General features: G+C 42.2%; 1 protein-coding gene across 2 annotated transcripts in view; it reads left to right on the top strand.

The window, feature by feature from the left end:
* Window positions 1–20,050, top strand: part of rtn4b (reticulon 4b) — a 32,176-nt gene extending 12,126 nt beyond the window's left edge. For both annotated transcript variants that reach the window (XM_079559893.1, XM_079559894.1), the window contains exons 4-9: window positions 13,146–13,353; window positions 14,873–15,011; window positions 17,932–18,001; window positions 18,083–18,129; window positions 18,208–18,266; window positions 19,682–20,050. In XM_079559893.1, coding sequence (XP_079416019.1) covers window positions 13,146–13,353; window positions 14,873–15,011; window positions 17,932–18,001; window positions 18,083–18,129; window positions 18,208–18,266; window positions 19,682–19,724 — 566 coding nt within the window. In that variant the 3' untranslated portion in view covers window positions 19,725–20,050. The remainder of the gene's footprint in view (window positions 1–13,145; window positions 13,354–14,872; window positions 15,012–17,931; window positions 18,002–18,082; window positions 18,130–18,207; window positions 18,267–19,681) is intronic.
* Window positions 20,051–21,848: the final 1,798 nt, after the last annotated feature.

Here is a 21,848-nt window from a genome sequence, read left to right as displayed (position 1 = left end):
TTAACAATTCTTTTTGTCATTACGAATGACTGGGATAGAAAGTCTTCAACAAATGGCAATGTAAAGGTAACTCGTATGGCCAGTTCTGTTTTCCCACAGAACATTTTTGCTCCCGAGTTGAATTACCTCCCACTCTGGTTTTAGCTTCTGTATGGACTGGAAATAACCCGAGATGCCAGTGTGAAACTCGATCCCATCTGATAGACCCCCGTGCCCACCCTGCATGTTTCTGCATGCACATATGCAATCTCCGCACTGTGTGGAAGGGACATTACACCAGCACTTCCCGAATTGAAACCCAAACCGCTTGTCGGTACACAATGTCCTCTTGTAGTGCACTACGACCTGTAATGTTAAACAGTGTAACTCTTTCAGTGACGCTGCTACTACAAGCTCCTTGAACGTTCTTGTACCAACTAGTCAGCCCCACCTTTTTTTTTGTTTTTTTTTCACACGTAGCAAATTTATAATCTCGGACCGCACCCAGTATAGTTCTATTCTGTTTCATGCACCTGAGGCTATGTTGTTTTGGCGCACGTTGACGACTACTTAAGCATTGCACAACTTAATTTTACCACTCCTGAAATGAGTCAGCCTTAGAGTTCCCATATCATGTTTTATTCAGACTTTTTAAAACACCTTCGGGCACCTCAGACTTTGTGTTTGATGTCGTATAACTTTAAATACTCCACATGGACAAAGGATGATTGTAAAAAATGATTTCTTCTCCACAGCTACAGAAGGGTTTGAAGCAAATGCAGCTAGAGTAGACTAGAGCAGCGGTTGGCAAGATTTAGTTTAGTGAAGGCAATTTGAAAATGAAGTTACCAGAATGAAGTTCTCTGGACTTTACGTCAGCAGTTGGTGGGTAATCATTTTTAGCTTCCGTGATGCTATGATAAGGACTAATCTTAAAGGCCATGTACCTGAGTTTTCAGAATGGAGGTCATTAATTATAAATTGTTAGTTGTGGTCCATGCTTATACTTACCTGTGCTGACTCATTTATAACATCCAGCGTCTTTGTGGCAACAGTAAGCTTCTACCAGTGAGTAGAGTAACCTGATCATTTTTTTTTTTTTTTTTTTGCAATATTCTCCCAGGCTACTTACAATATACTGCATATACTGTTTTGGGCTAGCTTCCAAGTAGCGTTGGGTACTATTCCTGCCTCCCATCCACATTTTAGCGTAAAATTTAGGTAAAATAAGATTTAAGAAAGGGAGGAAACTGTCAGAGTGTGTTTTAAAAGAGAAAAATAGTTCAGATGGTGGTGCTATTTTATCATTTTGTTAGTGTCAAATTAACGCTAGCATGTGACTTTAAGCTTAAGACACTCACAGATCTAAACTGCATATTCTTTTAACCTTAAGCAATTATCCAACAGCTGCTTGTTGACAAGAATGAAACTAAACATATTTTCATGCGGGATAAACATTGTAATAGTGAGTAAAATTTAAACGGGTCTAAAATTAAGCCGAGCCCATTCGTAACATCGCAATCCTTCACAGGGGTGAGTTTAGTTAATTAGCTTGAGTTCATTAATCTCATGGTAATGCTAACAACACAAGTATCTTTTACACTATTGCCATAGAGGAGGACAACGTTTTATTCCACTACAAGGTGTTGTAAATCGTGTCTCCCTGTGGACATGCAGACAGCGATAGAGTGATTGGAGCAGTGAAGACTTTAAAGCTGCTGATTCTGTAAGTGTGAGCGTATGTAGAGGGGATCTCCTGTTAATGAAAGCTTCTTCCTCCCTGCATTGCGACACTGGCAGACCCACAAAGGGTTTTCCGACCTAGAAAAGGCCCAGGCATCGCTTCCTCATTATGTAACTCCAAATGCAACGAATGCTGACTTAAGGCTGACTTAATGCATGAAGTATATTAACAATTTGACACCCACACAAACCTGAATTCACTCAAACGGTTGACTTTTGTTCATTTGTGTAAGTTTAGTGATTCTTCAACAAAATTCTGTTTGTTTAAAGCCACACTGCGGAACATTCCAGGTGATTTTGTTGCTATGTCACAAAAGCAACTACATTGTCGTGAAACTAGCAAGTGAGCAATAACAAGCAATCTTCTTAATGATCAGCCAGACATAATAAACATGTTATCAGAATAAGGCATTTTAAACTTAAAGTGCATATGACCGGTTTTAATACTTTTAAAATATGACTTTATTTTCAAGAGCAGTGGATAACATCTGTTGTAAGTAATAATTATGATTTTTATTTCAGAGAAGCGTCAATTTAATGATTAAACGTTGGGCAGAAAAGTTGTTTTTAAGCTACTGACAGAAAGTGTCAGAGTTAAAGTTCCCGAGCAGTTTGACTCATTTCCTATATGTTTGTTAAGTGTGGCTCAAGACCTCCGCTTCCGGGTACTAGCAAACCGGCAAATATGCAAGAATAAAGCATAAAAAACTCTTAAAATATCAATATCAAGTAATATTTACTAAAGTCACTACTTCCGGGGTTAGCGTAGCTGCTGCACCGTTAGCATTTATTTCCGCTATCCCGGATGTACCGATTTTGGTAAATATTACTTTTACAGCAGTAGGTTCAGCATTTTTGGCTGATGGGCCTGATAAATAAGTATGTTCAGTAACTCTCTGTTGAGTTTCAGAAATATTGATTTTGTTTTTTTGTAGTTTCTCGCACATCTGCGGACCCGGAAGTAGAGCAGTGACGTCACCACTTAACAAACGTATAGACATGACATTGGCACGGCAACAGTAGAAAATTGTTTGCCTCTATCTATGTCACTTCCTGTCTGTGTCCTATAAGGAAGTGAAACTATAAACCTCACAAAAATTTAAGATTTTTAGCTAAATCTTAAATTAGTTAACTGTGTTAACTATGTTTTAGCAAAGAACTGTGTTGGCTAATGTGTGTTATGCACCTTAACCTTTAGCTAAATATAATCAAAGCAAAGCAAGCAACATCTCCATGGAGACGAGCTGGTGATGTCCCGCTCCCAGCAAAGTTGCAAGAAGTCAGGTCTGAGGAGAGGTGAGTCCGATGGTAAAGACGTACGTTTTTAGGTATTTTTACCAGTAAATAAAACGCCCATATTGAAATGTTTGCTCTGTTTATTGGGTGAAATGTTACGCAGTGTGGCTTTAATATTTGCCTCATTGAATGTATCTGGGTTTCGCTTTTCCCATCCTGTTCATTTTTATCAGATGACAAATAATGATGTGGAGTTCTCGTCACAGCCTTCATCAGTTAAGTTTTTGTTAAATGTTCGTGCTCAACATATTCCATGTATCGCACAGCCACGGTGCCACCTTTAGGAAGGTAAATGATTGAGCTGGACCTTCTGACTCTCCATAACGCATAGATAGGCTCTGTTTGCTTTGTATGTACCCTGCCCTGTGCCAGCCGTTCATTGCGTCATGCGGCAGGAAAAGACAAATGGACACATTTTAAAAGCAGGCGAAGGGTCACGTACGCGGCCTCCTCCTTTAGAGACAAACTTTGGACTTCTTTACGTAACTGCCTCACCGCATGTTCAGCTGAAGAGGGCGCGTCATTCGTCATAGTCGTCAATCAAGATAAAACGCAATGAATTCCAAATGTCTTTACAGGGTGTTATGCGTAAAAGCGATGTTGGCTTTCGGCGCAGATGTGTTTGTGTGCAACATACAACAGTGACCCACGAATGATGCAACGTGAAAGCTTATACGCATGACTTCATTGATTAGTGAACCCGTCTTTCCGGTAGAATCTCAGTAAGTGTGTTGGTCTTTGTCAAATGAAATCTCAGACGGTCTGGACCCGCGGCCAAGAGGTGACGTTACGACTTTGAACAGCCAACAGTTAGTTAAAGATTACCTCGGTTTATGGAGCTGCAGTAAAAGCCTTTTCAAGATGAACTACACGTGCGGACCATGCCCTCTAGTGGAATGATGCGGTCATTACCACAGAGAAAGAGGAATGTTCTTTTATTACACACTCATGGACGCACTTTGGATTCTGCATTTCTGTCAGGTGTCCCAATAATAATCTCACTAATCTTTATGGTCAGTTTGTAGAATAACGACTTGGCCAGACAAGCCCGTGTTAAGCAGATTATAGCGGGGGATTTTGGAGTAAGTTGAGTAAATGGCTTTTTAGTGTTTTGTTTTGCAGCCACTACTTGTGACTCGATAACAAAATACGCAAGAGGTTGTACAATTTTGGAAACGTATCTAATTGCCGTTTTTAGTGATTATGTTTTACTTTTTAGATTGAGTTCACAGATTTCAATCCTTGCATCCTGGAAATAATTAAAAAATCACATTCATTTCAGAACATGTTTGTAGAAGGCAAAACTTCCGGGAACATGGTATACTTTGTTGTTTGTGGAAGACAATATACTTTTGGAATCTTTTCATTTTGACTATTGAAGTTGCGGTTTGGATTTGATTGCTTTTAATCTTAGCTGGATAGTGCAGTTTGTCTTGTCTTGCAGCTCAACAGTTTCTTGTTTCTATGGAATAATAAGTGGAAAAAAACAAACATTCTTAAAGGAACAGGCCACAGTTCTTCCATACTGTGATATGTTCTTACCTGAGCTTAGACGAGTTGATGCGTACCTGTCTGGTCTTTGTGCCAGTGGAAGAGCTTGGTAGCTTCCAACTTCACCCCCGTTTGGAGCTATAGGAATATACTGGGAGAGGCCAAATACTAACAACATCTTTGGTCGTTTTGCGAGACTGAGGGCACACGCAAAAACCAGACAGGTACGCATCAACTCGTCTAAGCTCAGGTAAGAACATATCTCAGTATGGAAAAACCGTGACCTGTTCCTTTACAATTAATTGGCAAATCTATCTTGGGGACCCCTAATGTAATGTAATTTTCAAAGAAAAGCCGTTTATATGAGACAAAAAAGGTGGGGAAGCACTGGTCTAAAACACAAACAGCTGTAGTTCTAGCTGAGAATGTGCACAATGTTTGCTAAAAAATTCCCGTTGTGCCCAATTTGCTTTTGAATATCTATAGTTCCTCTGTTTGATCTTAGAAAATAAAATATGCACATCATATTTGAGCATTAAAACTGCATTAAAAAAGCATTAAATGGGACACTCTGGTTCAAACTCTGCACAACAAGCTCGTCTCAAAGCGCTACACTGTTGTCATTCATTCATTCTATATTTGGTGGAGGAAAGCAACTATTGTAGCTACAGCTGCCCTGTAGTTACCATCATGACCACCACCATTCATTCACTCACACACTACATTCATGCGGGCGAGGTGGGTGTAGTAACTCCATTGTTTAGACTGTTGCAAACATATAAGCTATTCATGTCATATTTTCCTTTCCCTATTGGGCACTGTGATGATGTGACTCTGATTTTTTTTATTTTTTTTTTTATTGCAAAACCGGTTGTCAGTTACACATTTTTGGACACTATGGGGCACCAGTGATTCAGAATGACACACTTTTTGTCTTGATGTCAGCGGTTGCAGAGTCACTTTGAAAAGGGACAGCCTCCACGCGTCGTCCCCCCCCCCCCCCCCCCCGTGTCCCACTGCTGCGCCAGCACTCAGTCTGCGAGCCTTGCGGGCAGCAGGATGACGAAGCCCCAAGTTTTGACGGGCGTGTAAGAAAACTAAGGGGAAAGGGGGGAGACCGGGCCGGGGGAAGGGAAGGAACACGGGGAGGGCGAGCGGGAGGAGGGCGAGCGGGAGGAGGCCAGCGGAGCCGTTTATAGTTGCTGCGTCAGAGCGCTGGCAGCAGACAGTCAGCTGACGGCAGTTCATTTGCTCGCCGCAGTCGTCTCCCTATTCTTCCCTCCCTCCTCCCCTTTCTTCCTCCTCCTCTTCCTCCCAGACTACAAACATTCAGGCGCATTTGCATTCACTGCCTCTGCCGGTCGCTGTCTCACTGGAATGCTTGCCGGCTGCTGCTGCTGATCGGAACAGCATGGAGAACAACTCAGTGGATATGAAGGAGTGCGTGGCCAACAACTGGAAAAAGCAGGGTAGGGACTGTAATATAAGAATTTGCTTTTTGCTCAGGACTGCAATTACTTGGACTGTGCAATATATCATTTGCAAACTGCGAACTATCCTGGCACTGTGAGGTCTGATTGTGACTAAAACTGTCTTTACTGTTGATATTTCACTTTTGGATTAACCGATCGTTGCTCTTTAGTCTTAGAGTCTTTGGTCTCAATTGGCGACCTCTCGTCCGACTAAAATGCTGCAATCTCTGGCTGTTCGGTGGTAAAAAAAGAGGACCTTTGGACAGTTGGATAGGCAGCCACTGTGACCAAAGGTAGACCGGAGAGTGAGAGCAGAGAGATGTCAGCTGGCTCCGTGCGGATTGGTTAGTGAGTCATGCATATGCTAATGGTGTGGACATGCTGGAGAGAAAAGAGTTTGGCAAAGGCTTTTGTTGATTGATGGTGGAGCCAGCCAGGTTCTGCAGGGGCCAGGCTGTGCTGAGGTGGTTTAACCGGGCAGTTTGAGAAAGATAGAAGTTTATGTATTCCTTAAGTATTCATAGGAAGTTGGGACTCTGTTACATGATGTTAAAATGCAAAGTGTTTTGAGCCAAGTTCCATGGTGTCAAATGGTCAACAGTTTTGTCAGCAGACAGTCGACATCATTTGTATGTGAGAGTGAGCCTTCAGTTGCAGAGTTCTAGGGGACAAAGTAGTTCAAAGGTCTCTGGGAAATGTCTTAAGTTGAGAAGCAATTTTGCGATGACCTGGGTTCGGCGTCAAAAAACTAGACGCTGAACTTCGTCAAACATGGTCCAATAAAAAAAAAACACTTTCCCCAAACTCCCGGATTGTACATGGGGGGGATCCGGGGGCGTCCCCTAGGAAATTTTTAAAGAATTTGCAGTATTTTGTATGTAAACAGTTATTTAATCTCTGTGTGTAATATTTATCCAAATCTTCTTGAGTGCCAGAGGTTCTATTCTAGATGGATTAATTTTGGCCCTACGTCGATAAGGATGTCATAACTATCCAACGCATTTGGCCTGAATGTCTAGATGAGTGATGTTGTTAAACGCTACGTTTGTGGTATTGGAAAATGGTGTTCAGGTGTTCCTTGGCAGGTTCAGGCCCAGGGCCATCTTAAATATTGAAAAGTGTTTGAGTTCAAAGAAATGTGGGCTGTATTATACTGAAGATGAATATTGAATTAAGCTTTTGTCAAGATGTTATCCAAAAATGTGTTAACAAAACACAGATTGTATGTAGTCCAGTAAAACTTAATTCTGTATCAATTCTGTATTATTTGAGTCGACACCGGTAATCTCGAGATTAAAATATTGTTGTTCTATATTTCGTTGTAAATATTGCTTTGATCAACATTCTGAAACATTGTAGTCGACAAAATGATTTCTGTTTTATGGTGACCAGAAAAGTCAACCATAACCCTGACTCCTGGCCCCAGAGGATGGCTCTATTGTACATGTTTTAGTGGCCGCATCCGGTGCAGGATCATACCGGGACACTCTTGCGGCGGAATGGTATCACCAATGCTGGAAAGGTTGGACCTTGGACCTTGGCTTTTAGAGACATCAGTTAAAACTAGCCCCTTCGGAGTCAGACACATGACCAGCATTCATCAGCTGAACATGCAAGTCTAAGTACAAGAGGCTGGACTGTGTCTGCTGGTTTGGTTCTGCACACAGAAGCCTTTGTGACTTGATCTGTGTGTTTTGAGTGGAGATGTAGCTTTTATAGAGCCAGTGATGGAAGACGACAACTGGATGAATGGGACCAGAATACACTGCATTGGCTTCAGCGTGAAAGGGATCGCATTGTGATACTTTCAACGTAAAAAAAAGATCAGTTGGACTTAATGACAAACCTGTCCCTCTGTTTTAGACGTTTGTCCGCTGTCCCACCTTTTTAGATGATGTCCAACTTAATCAATTTTGCCAAGGGATCTGAATTTGAAAGTTTCCAAACTTTCTGAGCTACTTTATTTGGGGCTAAAGTGGCAAATCAAACTATTGTGCACTGGTTTTTCATCTAAATTAAACTTTATTCCTCATATCCTTATATCGTAAGAATCAGAATAGGTTTTTATGTCTCTGTCAGTGAAGGTGCATTCACAAACAACAGATTATTTTATTACAATCATGCAAATAGTAAGAAAAAAAAGTCTTTAAGGGCATGAAAATAACTTGGATAAATAAAATGGCTAAATCTGAAAATACAAAATAAACACCACAGGTCCCAACAAAAAGGTAACAGGTTATTTACTGTTCATGAGCCCAACGACAAAGGGGCATTGGGCATAAATGTAATTTACCTCTGACCGAAACTTTCCTGATCCAAAACGCTGACAGAGAGCAATAGAATCTGTCATAAAATCTAATCTATCGTCTTAACTAGATTCTCACATTGGTTGGGTGCCAGTACCTGTACTTGAACGATACTTGGTTTTTGATACCGATTCCTAAAGTTTATTTATCATCCAGAACCAGAAAACGATATCATTCAGAGAAAAGTAAACATTGTCAAAGAAGATCAGCACCTGCTTTTGATGCTTTTGATACTTTTGACCTAAACGTTTTTTCCTGTACCATACTGGCCTTGTTTAACGGTGCCCAGCCCTACTCATGAGAGAGTAATGATGCTGTCAGAACAACATTAAAATTCCCATTTCATACATTAAGGTTAAAGATATGGAGATGGTAGGAGTCACCCTGTAGGACTACGTCAATGTACCACTGACATTTGGTATGGAAATATGTAGTAGTACTGGCAGTAGATCCTGTTTGCTTGGTCCTGGGACATTTCTAAAATGATGCGCCCAAATGTTGTCCCAGTGCATGTAAATGCTAGCCTGGAGCCTTGTTTATCCATTTGTTTTTAGGAAAAGAAATGCTGACGGAATAGAAGTAGGCCTAAGTCCGATATCGACCCGTCTCTCAGCGCAGTCACTTCCCTCCTGCGATGTGGTGACGTTGTGCTGAGCTGGTCCGGGTGGAGACTGGAGGCATGTCAATAATGAGCAACACATTTCTGACTAAAAGCATCTAAACAGCAAATACCTGGCGAACACATGATGTGGTTAGCTTACCACGCACTTCTTTCACTGACAGCTGAGCCCCAGTTATTGATGACACTGTTTTTCTGTCAGTGCTGGTGGTGAGTGCCACAGAAACCACAGCTCATGTGGGGCCTTGGAACCACTGCCAGATCACACCCGAACATACCTGAGTGGATGACTTTGGAGTTATTGAAGCTGATTCGGGCTGCGCAGTGCATCGCCAAATTATTGTCATAACCAAGTCTTCTGACGGAGACTGACACACTGGCACTACTCTTTGTGTAGGCCTGAAGCGGATGAACAATATTGGATGGACATAGAGTGTAACATAGTGAAAAAGGTACTATAGGCATCATGTGTTAGGACTGCTACTGTAGGGCTTGTAGTAAACAGTATGGCATATACTGCAGAAGGCCTACATAAAAAAACATCTTGATCAAAAGGTGTCTCTGTTGCAAAAAGCTATAGCTGGACTTCCCTGTAATTAATGTATCAAACATATTTGTACTTGCCTGTAAACACAAAATGCAGTTGTATGAGTTGATCTAAAGCCTTTTTGTTTTGTGAGCCTGTGCAGTGAGCTTTAGTTTTGTAGTTTTAAGCTTTGTGTTTGAGGAAAATGATGAAATGTTTAAATGGGTTGGGTTGAACCCACTCATTTTTATCTGGGCATTTGTGCAGCCAGTTATTCTTTTACAGCCAGATTATGCAACATGTTCTCTCCCTGCTGCTCCTGGAACAGGCCAGTTGAGCCAAACCTTTTTTTTTTTTTCTTTTTTTACCTGAGTTATGTACGTCACCAGGATAGAGTTGAGTATGAGTGTGTATTTTCTGTGAGATAACTCTTTAGGACTACACTTCCCCCTTGTGTCCACATATGTTATGGAGAGCTGAATGGAGTGCAGTGTTCGAACATGTTACACATGCTGTATGGCGGTGATCGGCTGCACATGCGCCCTGCAGCTCCTGCAGCTCCTGCCTCTGTGGGCCGGGCTATGGGCCGGGCTGTGCCTCTCTCTCTCGGAGCCAGGGCCAGGCGGAGCTGCAGCGTTTAGCGGAGGTTCAACATGGACGCCAAACAGGGTTAGTTTGCCCATAATCTTTTGTTAGCACCATGTCGCTCCTCTTCACACGACACATTTCCATGGCGCGCTGTAATCTCACAGGACAGTTGGGCATTTGCATGGGCCGGGGGAGGGAGGCCTGGAGCAGCAGCGGGCCTCGCACGGAGGTCACGCCGGACAGTGTGATGTTTAGCCCCGCTGCTGAGCTGTGCGGCCGCGGGGCTTCACCGCCCCCATCACACACAGAGGAGAGAGGATTATCCCGCGAATTAAAATATAGCTCCAGTGAAATGCGATCGGCAGCAGAGGGTAGTTAGCGGAGATGCGGCTCTATTTTTAGCCAGGTTCCTTGATGCTAACACGCCTGCTACCATATGTAGCCAGGCGGCCACATTTGGACTGTAGTCCGCCCCCTGGTCAGCCCCCGCCGTGAGGCTGTCTGTACATCCAGACAAAGGCTCTGTGTCACGGCCACAGCTGCAGCAGCCTGCGGAGCTAACAGCATGTTAGCATACATGCTACTGTCACCGCACAGCTAACTGTCAACGCCCACATAAAGCCTGTTATCCCCGGACAGGACGCACAATGACTGTTTATTTAGCTGAGCTGCTCTTTCAGAGGAACATGTGGTCATCCTGGTGATGGAGGTCTACATGTGAGCTCATGATGGGCTCATGATGGGCTTTGTCTGCTGCACCTCCACTCATTTAAAAACGTCTACTGCTTTAATGTTAACTACATACTATAATGTGCATGGTTTATTCTTTTATTACATTGTCAGATTTTCCTCCTATACTTAATTGGATTAATGTATTTTTAAAGACACAATATTGCATTCAAAATGGAACTCCTGGAATGGAATTTATTTTTTACAGCTTCATTTTGACATTACGGCGGCGCATGAGCCCCACTTATATAATGGGTTGACTTGTCAAAGAGCACCCCTCGGTGACCTGCGAGAGTACAGGAGACCCCGGGACTTCTAATCTTATCCAGTGACCTGCCTGGAATTCTCTGGTGAAACCCAAGCATGCTCCGTGTCAGACCCCCAGCTGCCTGCCCCGCTCTGCCCGCTTCACTTTCCCCTGGGGCTGGGAAAACCTCTTTTACACCCGATGTAACCTGTCGGACGGGCTTTTGTTTCATCCGCTCACTGTGTTGTTGGATCTAAAAAGAAAAACGTTTTATATAAATGACCTCGATTTGCATTTCGGGCACTAAGCAGTCGAGGAGATATGATATAATGGTGACTAACCTGCTACTTTACAAGGCTATTTTAAAACACATTCAATAAATGTGTAGTCAATCTTAAGTGCACACGACGCGAAAGGTGCAGCAAGTTAGCGCTGTGCAGCTTTGGGAATATCCAATTGAGATTTGCATTACACTTGCTTTTCATGTTAAGGTTATTATTATGTAAAAAAAATAATTGGGCAAATATCACACTATTGTTCTGACGTAAAAGATATTGTCCTGCCTAATAAAACTGCACTTCATTTGTAACCAGTACCAGTTATCTCCCGTACGTTTGTCTGCGGGCAGGGCAATTAACCTAGATTTTCTTTTTTTGTCCTGGACTCACGTTCCCATTACTGTGTGAGCGAAAGTAGTAAAGCGTTTGAAACGGTCGATTCACCAGCTTCTAAATATAAAGCTGGTGCTAATTTCATTCCACTCCCTGGGAACATGTGCCGGGACTGGGCAGGTGATGACGTGTCGGGCAGAGAGGGAAACTATGGCGGTGGTCAACTCTTCGTTTATTGCTTTTCTCACACTGAAATTGTATTCGTCTTGTGCTTAATAATATAAGGTAATATTTAGTCATTTAGTACAATATTCTCTCTAAACGTGTTCTTAAATGCAAGGGATTCTTGTGTTTTTTTTATTCCATCCTTCCAGAAGTGGAAGTGGTTGAGCCTTAACTGAATAATTGCATTGTTTTATTTAGATTTGTTTTCTCTCCCTTTCCACACAAGGCTGTTTTGGACCATATTTATCTCCGTGGCAGTTACAATAATATCTGTATCTTCGCGTGCCCTCTGCACTGGTTACATCAGTGCCCCGTCATGCTGCCGGTCCGCTGGGTCAGATGTGAACAATGTCCCGGAGCTGGAGATGATGAAATCTGGGGCTGAAAAGGCTGAGTCACTCTGAGCTCTGATCTCTCCGTGATGAGGGACCACGATGTGATCATCCAGGCAGGAGCACATCTACGGAATACACAAACTACTACCAAACCTTTTATCTAATGGAATATAACATCTTTTAGATTTTAGAACGTATCAGATAAAGTGGGACTTTCCTTGTTAAATCAAGGTTAATTCAACAAAAATAAATTGACTTTTGGCGATAAAATTGGCCATTGGGCAGTCGACCTGTGGGTATTCAAACTTCTCCAGTGGAGGTTGACCAATGTGGGTTTTTCCAAGGCCGATTTTTGGGGGGGATTTCTATCGGCCGGTATGCGCAGCCAATGTTTTTGACCAATATTTTTTGGCCGATTTTTCCAAATGTCTTATCTATAGTCCTGTGCTTCTAACCTTTAAAATGTGTCAGTGTTGAGCTTTGACAGCCCGGGACTCTTTATAAAGGTCTGATTTATTACAAGGCAGTGTCTCTTTTGCCGTCTCCTTAGGCAACCGAATCCTAGTTTATCTCAGCCTTGATTAGTTGCAGCTAGCGCTAGCATGCTTCGGCTAGCATTAGCATACTGTTGCTAGCCGAGGTATTTTTGTACAGCCATCAAAAATACAATTGCAGAGGTTAAAACTAACCCAGTTGTTGGAATAAGAAATGTCCTCATGTCCACACCAGCCCTCTGTCTGTATCAGTTATATTGAGGCGGTATTAAATGTGATGTTGTCCTGTCAAACCTGGCCGTGCCACCTACTTCTATTTTTTGCCCTGACAAATATTTTGGGCTGATGTCACCCTCAGATCATTCCTGGATCACGAGACGACCCCGTGATTTCTGATTCCACCAGTGTTCAGTATGGTTTTGTGTCCCGTCTGTGTTCTCCGTGCCCTGACCGTGTCCCCTGTTGTCCCTCTCCTCTTCCTCAGTGGTGGATCTCCTCTACTGGCGCGATGTGAAGAGCACGGGGGCAGTGTTCGGAGCCACGCTGCTGCTGCTCCTCTCCCTCACCATGTGCAGCATCGTCAGCGTGTGCTCCTACATCGGCCTGGCCCTGCTCTCAGTCACCATCTGCTTCAGGATATACAAGGGCATCCTGCAGGCCATCCAGAAGTCCGACGAGGGACACCCCTTCAAGTGAGCAGCAGGGAGAGTCGCTCAAGGCTCCCTTTACTTACACAAAACGAAACCCTCGCAGCTCCTACTTACATTTGGGATGTTAGAAATGTGTCAGGAAACAGTTTGGACCAACATTATAAAACTCAAGGCGAGACACGGCAGGAGATTGATTTTTCACACGGTAGTTTTCTCCCGTAACATCTTAGTTTTAATGTCAGGTTATAAAAAAGACTAAACTTATCATTTGCGATGCCTATTTTATGACACTTCGTTGCTAACGAGCTGGAGATTTCCAGGAAGTTACTCTAATATTGCGCCGCACCGGGTTCCCACATTTATTCATTCACAAATATTGACACATTTGGCTGAGATGGCACTGTAGTTTAAATATGGTCATTTCCTTTGTGGGAGACGGCAGCGACTGTTATAAAAAGTTTCTTTTCATTCCACTCCTGCAACAACACCTCCACTTTAAGGCTCATTCATACTTCAAAAGACGCAAGAGCTTTTTGTTCTTGCACCCTGAGCTACAGAACAAAATGAAGTCACGTTTTGTAACTGACAACAGTTCCATGGCGATAAGGCAAAAGTGACTTCACTTTGTTCTGTAGATCTTGTGTCTGGTGAAGTATGAATGAGCCTTAAGTCGCTCTTACAGACTCCAAACTTTCCGGTCTTAAAAACTAAATTAGACTCAAAATCCCTTTTTAAACTTTTTAACTAATATATCAACAAAATAAAGCCATACATTTAAAACTAGGTCTACCATCCAGATTGTGTGACTGAAAATATAGGCATTTATTTTTATATGAAAACATAGAACAGGGGTGTCCAAACTACGGCCTGCGGGCAAACCACTTTTATTTGGCCCGCTGCAAATTCTAAAAATACAATAGCTGTTTTTTGTTGTTGCTTTAATTGAATATATATAACATAATTGAAAATCCATGCATAGAAAGCTGTGATGAAAGCGGTTTTTTACTTTAAGCATATTCATTTAAAAAGCATAGTTAACATTTTGTTGAATTTGCTAACTTTAATACAATAGAGGTGAAGTTATAGATCTGACCTCTACTGAAGCCCAGTTGTTTGTATATTTTTCTGTGGCCCTCCTTGAAAAACCTTTGGACACCCCGAGATAGAATGACAAAGGTTTCAGATTTATATCTCTAAATTGAATATTTGTTCCTTATTCCCCTGCGGCGTCTCGCCTCAAAGAGCAACTAAAGGCCAAACCACATTTTTCTGCTGATAAACTGTATATCTTTGTCCTTTTAGTGTAAACAAGTATATTTTGCACTTATAAAGGCTAAAACCATGTATGGCTAAAAAGCATAGTGGATTTTGATTTTGTGAACCTCCTCCACGTCATGACCTCATTGTTTTGCCTTCCACTGTTTCTAATTTTCCTCATGGGTCATTATCTTAATCTGCAAAAGAGCCCACACACTCACTCAGCTGATTTCTGTTTCTTAATACAAAACATTAGTGATCTAAACAGGTCTGTGCTAACCGGCGCGCTCTGCTGTCTCTGCAGGCAGTTCCTGGACAAGGAGGTGGCGCTGTCTGAGGACATGGTGCACAAATACAGCGACATGGCCCTGAACAAGATCAACAAGAGCATCTCAGACCTGCGACGACTCTTCCTGGTGGAGGACCTGGTGGACTCCATCAAGGTGAGTCACTGTCGCTGCTGAAAACTGCACTGCAGATACTCAGAGGGGAAATATTGAGCTTTTTGTTTTTTTCCGTGACTGGCTTGATAATGTTCCCCTTGGAGAAAACACACTCCCTTCCTCTCCATATAAACGCGTCCATGTTTAGAAAGTCATCAGGATATTATTCAGTGTGTGTTTCCTGTTACTCAGCTCCGGTGGCATCTGAAACAATTCAACAAACCTTTGGAATGTGTGGTACGAACTCTCTATTTAGGGACTTGTCGACTGTAACAACATTAATTTCTAGAAGGCAAGGGAGAAGGCAGGCGCAGTTTAAAACTTTTTTCGCCCTTTGTGTGAAAATGGGGTTGGCTTATTTCAGTCACAGTCGTTGCCAGTTGGAAGGACTTTAGGAGCAAACTAACTTAAAATATATATGCTATATTATATACTATATTTACTGTAGGAAACTGGCCTGCATTATCTATATATAGTATACTAGTTCATTTGGCTTTAAAATGTCCATGAGAAATGATTGTAATGAAAGATCTAATTTGTTCTGTCTAAAGTCAAAGGCTAAAACTATGCTAGGTTTTATAAACAACGGTATAAACTATTTACACACTGGATTTGGCGAATGACTGTCATGTTAAACACTGTCATTATAGGTGCATACCCGTGCTTTCATTCAAAGCACCAAACAATGTTAAAACTGGCCGTTGAAATTCCTCAGAATATATCTATGAGTCCAGTACAAACGATGAACATGTGACTATACTTTATAACAACAATAATGTAATAATAGTAATAGATTACATTAATTTGATGTAATTTTGTTGAGAAATTGTCGATATCCAGTGCTAGCCAATGCATGTAAACGAATGGAGGCCGCTAGGCTAAGCTATGCCATAGGAATGAATGGGCCGCTAAGCTAATATTAGCCTCATGCAAATTGTACAGTTTCTATAGAAAACTCTTTTCGACCTGGTCCAGCAGCAGTAATCAGATCCTACATTTCGACAATGGATGCATTCAGGTTTTAAAGCACTTTTAACACGCAGTGAGTTTTTGAGTTTCTCTGGCAGGAAAAGGGGCGAATATGCGTGACAGGGTGGGAAGAAAAAGTCAATTTAGTATCAATTTTTCTTGACAATCCTACAGCAAATGAGTGGATTTTGTTTGAAGATGTCTTTGAACCACAGTCAACCTTAGTTATAAAGCCTTTCCCTCCATATGAAATTAAAGACAAATTATTTTGACTCAAATGCATGTTCCCACACTGGTCAGATCCTCTTCCTCCTGCACAGCTCCTGCTGTCGCCTCTCGCTCCTCCTCATCTTCATCTTTGTCCTCCTCTTTCTCCCCTGGCTCTGACGCCATTCTTCACCTGTGAAGAGCGTAGCAGACCAATATAATCCGTGTTATTCTCCACTGAACGTTCATTAGCCAGAACAGAAGTAGGGATTGAAGGCTTGTGTGGCTTAGACGCAGTGCAAGTCTTGCCCGGATACCTCCTTGTTTGCCCCTTTTTTTGTTTCCTGTTGCGCCTTTTGTGACGTCTCCTCACAAACAGGTCCAGGAATCTGTTTCCAACAGAAGTACGCATTTGTAGGAACGGGCTCAGATGGCAAATAGCATTTTATGGTTTCCCTTCCTGGTCTCGTGTGGTTGCCATGTAAACTAACAGACTGACGGTCTCCGGGCGCTCTTTATGTCAGTCACATCATTTAATAAAGCTCTATTCCAGTGATGAGTTGAGGAGCTGTAAATCAGTGCGTCTCGCAGTCTGAACACCGAGTTCCGCAGCTGTCCTCGGCCTGTCGTCGCCCTGTAGCCCCCCTACAGACCCCCCCGTCACCTCCACACTCTAAAATACCCCACCGCTATGGCCTTAGAGGGAAGAGCCGCCCTATTCTTCTAATCTGATGACAACGCCGTCTTATCCAATGCAATTTCCTGCGCACATCCCCCTGTAAATTTCCGCGCCCCGGCTGGTCATAAACGGTCTGCTCAGGGACGGGTTACATTTCGCTCGCTCTGGGGCTGCACCAACAACTAAAGCTGCTGAAGAAACTAGTTCACTTGGAAGGAATAGATTTGCTGAGTAGATGCCACAGAAATGACACTGAACAACATTCTGACATGTTCAAAGTAGGTTAAACGACATGGCTTACAAATGTTTGAATCAAAAACACATTCTTCTGATCTTTTTAGCTGTTGTATCTCCATCAAACACGCACTTGATGTGAGGTTCACTGTACTGCACTGAAAACACCAGCCCACACTTGAGTAAACGTTACGCGGAGAAATCCAGACACCTACTGTTCTGATCTCGTCCTGTGCAGATGAACATGTTTGTAGCTATAGTCTTTAAAAGGAGCATCAGTGTTGCCAAAAACATGCCTGGAGAACTGTCATTTACAACAGATGTTATTCATCTAAATAAGTCAGATTTCATTTTCAAAAGCATTTATGCATTTGCTTTAAATCTTACTCAGAGGTTCTTCTTAGCCCCAAAAAGCACCTCCCGAGATCTTACGTATCCAGGAAAGGCTTTCCATGTTCCTCCAGCCTTATTGGTCTTGTGAACGGGGCCGTGCTAATCAGGCGCGCTCAGAAAAACACTAAAAAGGCTCTCTGCTCTCATGGCTGTGTTTGCTGCATTGTTTGCTGCGCACAGACTTTCTCTTTATTGAAACGTCTGTGCAGCAAAATGTGAGAAAGAGAAAGACGAGGAGATCGTGTGATAATGCAGAAGTGAAACTACTGGAAATTTAGTTTAATTTTCTAACTAACAAAGTGTAAGATGGTGATTAAGAAGTGTTTGTCTTTTTTTCCAGATATCTGAATACCCCTCTTTAAGTTTGATTTTGACCCCTTTGCCATGCTCGCGCCCTCTGCTGGCCTCTTGTGTGACTTTCCTCGTTGTGTGTTTTAGTTTGCGGTGTTGATGTGGATCATGACCTACGTGGGCAGCTTGTTCAACGGGCTGACTCTGGTCATTCTGGGTAAGCTCTCTGCCCTCACATTAGAAACAGTTTTGAATGAAGTGATGAAACATTCTCTAAACATTGTCCTGTTTTCCGCAGCGGTCGTCGCAGCGTTCGTTTGCCCGATCGTCTACGAGAAACACCAGGTAAGAGCGCGTTACTGAACGTCGGCCGCAGCTCAGAGGCCCCGTCGTTTACATTAATGTTTAACCTTGTGATCGCAGGAGCAAATCGACCATTACCTGGCCCTGGTCAACAACCAGATTAAAGATGTTGTGGGAAAGTAAGTACAAGTCCAGCATGACAGAGCAGACACTTTACACAAAACATGACTCCACTTCTGCTATATATATGCTCACATTTTATTTAGCAGTTTTATTCCCTACTTGTACAAACCTGAGCAATGCTTTTTCAATACCTATACTCAAATATTTGTCATATAGAATCTTAAAGGTGCATTATGCAACTTTTTACCCAGCGGCTGTATCAGTGGTTACCATAGCACCTTCACTTTTGATCACAGTGGTCTCTGAGACGCTTCAGGATCAATTGTTTGGAAGGTTTTCACTGCTGATGGAGAAAACCTACAAAACAGTTGATTCTGGAGCATCCTAGAGACCACTGTGATGGGAAGTAAAGGCGCCTTGGTAACCACTGATACACCCACCTTTAAACAGAACAGTAATATATCCTTTATCAGAGATGAAACAACATTCCTCTTTTAATGTGGTCCCTGGACCAACAGCATCAGAACTTTGTTTCTAAATATAAAGATATTCATATTCATTCTTTCAATACTTTAAGATACACAGAGGTGGGTAGGGCAGCCAAAATATGTACTCAATATGTACCGTAAATATGTACTTGGAGAACATTTCACTTGAGTTCTGAGTAACTGTTTGATTCATATTTCAGTAGTGTAAATGGTGAGAAACAAAACATAAAACGTTCATATTTTCAGACTTTTACGCTCAAAGAAAATCCCATAAAAGCATATCAAAAGAAATCATGAAGAATGTAGTATGTAGTACATCGATTTTACATGTCAGAATGAAGATTTTTCACTTGGATATACTCGGTGTCAGTTTTTTTTTTAAAGATACTTAGCAGTACAACGTTACCTCACAGTTACCTCTTGTGCCTCACAGCTAACAGCTAGAAGGTCGGGGTTCATCCTTTGTATGTCCTCCCCGTGTCTGTACCACTAAAAACATGTACAATAGGCCTGATTGAATGTAGCGAGTGAGGTTGGTGGTCGGAGGAGCCAATGGCACAGACGGGTAATGAATGAATTTGTGTGGCGCTTTGAGAAACTTGGTAATACAAGCTTGTAAAGCGCAATACAAGTGTAAGCCACTATTATTTTAGTATTACTCCAGTGAAAGTAAAAAGTACTGTTACTTCAAAAAATGACGTAAGTACATGTACTTGGGTAAATGTAAGTGCTGCCCACCTCTGCACCTAAACTTTTATTTCCGACTCCATACTGGTATAGTTTAAGGTTAAACCCAGATGAGGCCACACACACGCACACCAGCACACGTAGTACAGTTGGGGAAAGATTCTACACACAGTAGAAATAACTAGTATCATAGTTATGGATAATTCACTATGAGTACTAAGTATAATAGTCCGAAGTGTGGTTGAAAGGCCTGAATAAAGCTCGTTCACTGACATGTCCCGTGTGCTCTTGTGCAGGATCCAAGCGAAGGTTCCCGGGATGAAGCGTAAAACCGAATGAAGTTTGGGCAGGTGCCTGGGTGGATGGCGGACGTCCTGAGAAGAGGGGGGTGTATATGAAGGAAGCTGGAGTCGAGGGGGATCCCAATAACTTTTATTTGTCTATTGATAATAAACACTTTTCCAGGTGGATTCCTTTTTTTTGTGTTTTCTGAAAAAGTGAAGCTGAGGTTCACGACACCCGCCCCTCACTCGTGTAATCGTGTAAACGTTTTATATTTTATTTTGAGATTTACCATGTCGGGCCCTGTGCGAATTCCCCTAAACGCGAGAGTTCTGTTTTGTGTCGCCTCTTTTACTCCCCTGTGCGCTTTCTCAGCCCTGAGCTGTATTTGTGTTCTCTCCTGTGGCCGAGCTCTGTGCTGAGGCGCTGCTGACGGAGCGCCATTGTTTTGGAAGTTTGGCTCCGATCCTGTGTTTTGTCGTGTCCCTCAGCTTGTGTCCCGGGTCAGTGCTGCGCTTTGGGCCTCGGTGAGAGGAGCGACTGTGTGTGACGGCTTTGACTCCAGCGAGGCGGGGGTGGGGGGGAGGTGGGGTGGGAGGGGTCTACTACCATTTAATTAATACACTTTCATTGCTTCTGAGTAACTTTAGCTAGAAACATCTAGAAAATCTTTGGCAGATAAACGAAACACATGAATTGCATCAAAGTTCTTTCCATGTCATTGCAGCTGGAACACGTTTACATTCACCATGTAATAAAAAGTTAGAAAAATGCTTTAAAAAAATTGCAATGGTTTTAAATAGGACGTTATGATGCTGTCTGTGAAGCTGATATCTTCATCCAGTTGCAGCTCTGTGACTTTGGGAATTCAAGCGTTTGTTTGTTATGCAAGTATCATTGTGAATGAACTCCATACTTCACTTGTGACTATAGCAGCTCCAGCCGGAGCCGTGTTTGTGGAATGCTTTGTGAGATGTAAACAATTATCAATAAAGCTTCTAGACGAAGAACTCTGTGCCGCCTTTACTTCAGTGTTTACTAAATGGGTCGTGTCCACGTGACGTCACAACTGAAATTTCCACTATAGGAACTGCAAACGGTTTTGACCAATATCTTTGTCGTTACTGGGAGAATGTACATGAAACCACTCTCAAAGTTCACTGTTTTCTTTGTCAGCACATGTATACATTTATAACATGTTCAATAACAAGTATAGCCTATAGTTTTGTAATTATATGCCGTTTATTACATGAATATAATTCAAGTCAGTGTGAAAGTATTGTAAGTATTCCGAATACAACACGCTGACTGGACAAAGTAATGGAATATGTTACAAAATGCAAGTATTCAGTAACTACAATCGCAAAGTATTCTCCCCAACACTGCGTGTGAATGGGTGAGAGGTTCCTTGATGTAAAGTGCTTTGAGTGCCTAAAGCAGGTAGAAAGACTATATATATAAATGTGACCATTCACCATTTCTTTATTAGTCTCGCGCTCAGCTGTAATATCTAATGATTCATGTTTCTAAGGTTGGGCAAAGTGGACTTTATGAAACACAAAGCAGTTGAAGCGAAAGCTTCCAAACAGTCTCTCCACAGTGACATCTAGTGGCAAAGAGTCATTACAACAGCATTCAGTGTTTCAGGTTTCAGGAAGCAACTCACTGACTACATTTACATGGTCACAAAAATCAAGGTCAAATATATTTATAGAGCACATTTACAAACAGCAGGCACTGCCCCAAAGTGCTGTACAGATTCATAAAATAAAACAAACAACATTTAATACAAATAGAAAATGTTCAGCTCAGCTCGTGCAAAAAAGTGAGTCTTCAACGAGTACTTGAATCTCTCCAAAGATGCAGCAGTTCTAATATCTATAGGGAGAGAATTCGACGAGGGCCAGCTACAGTGAAATCAGACAACCCGATAATCAGATCTGATGTATTTACATTCTTACGTTCTACATGAACCAGTGCAGATTTGCCGCCTGCAGAACCAGGAGGAGAATGACTCGCCTCCATTATTGGACTTGGAGGCAAAGGTTTTGGAGTCAGCTTCTAGTGCTTGGTGCTGAGAGGATACAACACGGATTTAAAACTCAAAGGTCTGGGGTTCAATCTCAGTAAGCGATGTCTTACTGTCTTTAGTTTGTGCTTCAACTTCTAATAGAATAATTT

This window comes from Gobius niger, assembly GCF_951799975.1.
Source record: "Gobius niger genome assembly, chromosome: 7".
Classification (NCBI taxonomy): Eukaryota; Metazoa; Chordata; class Actinopteri; order Gobiiformes; family Gobiidae; genus Gobius; species Gobius niger.
This window is presented reverse-complemented; position numbering and strand designations above follow the sequence as displayed.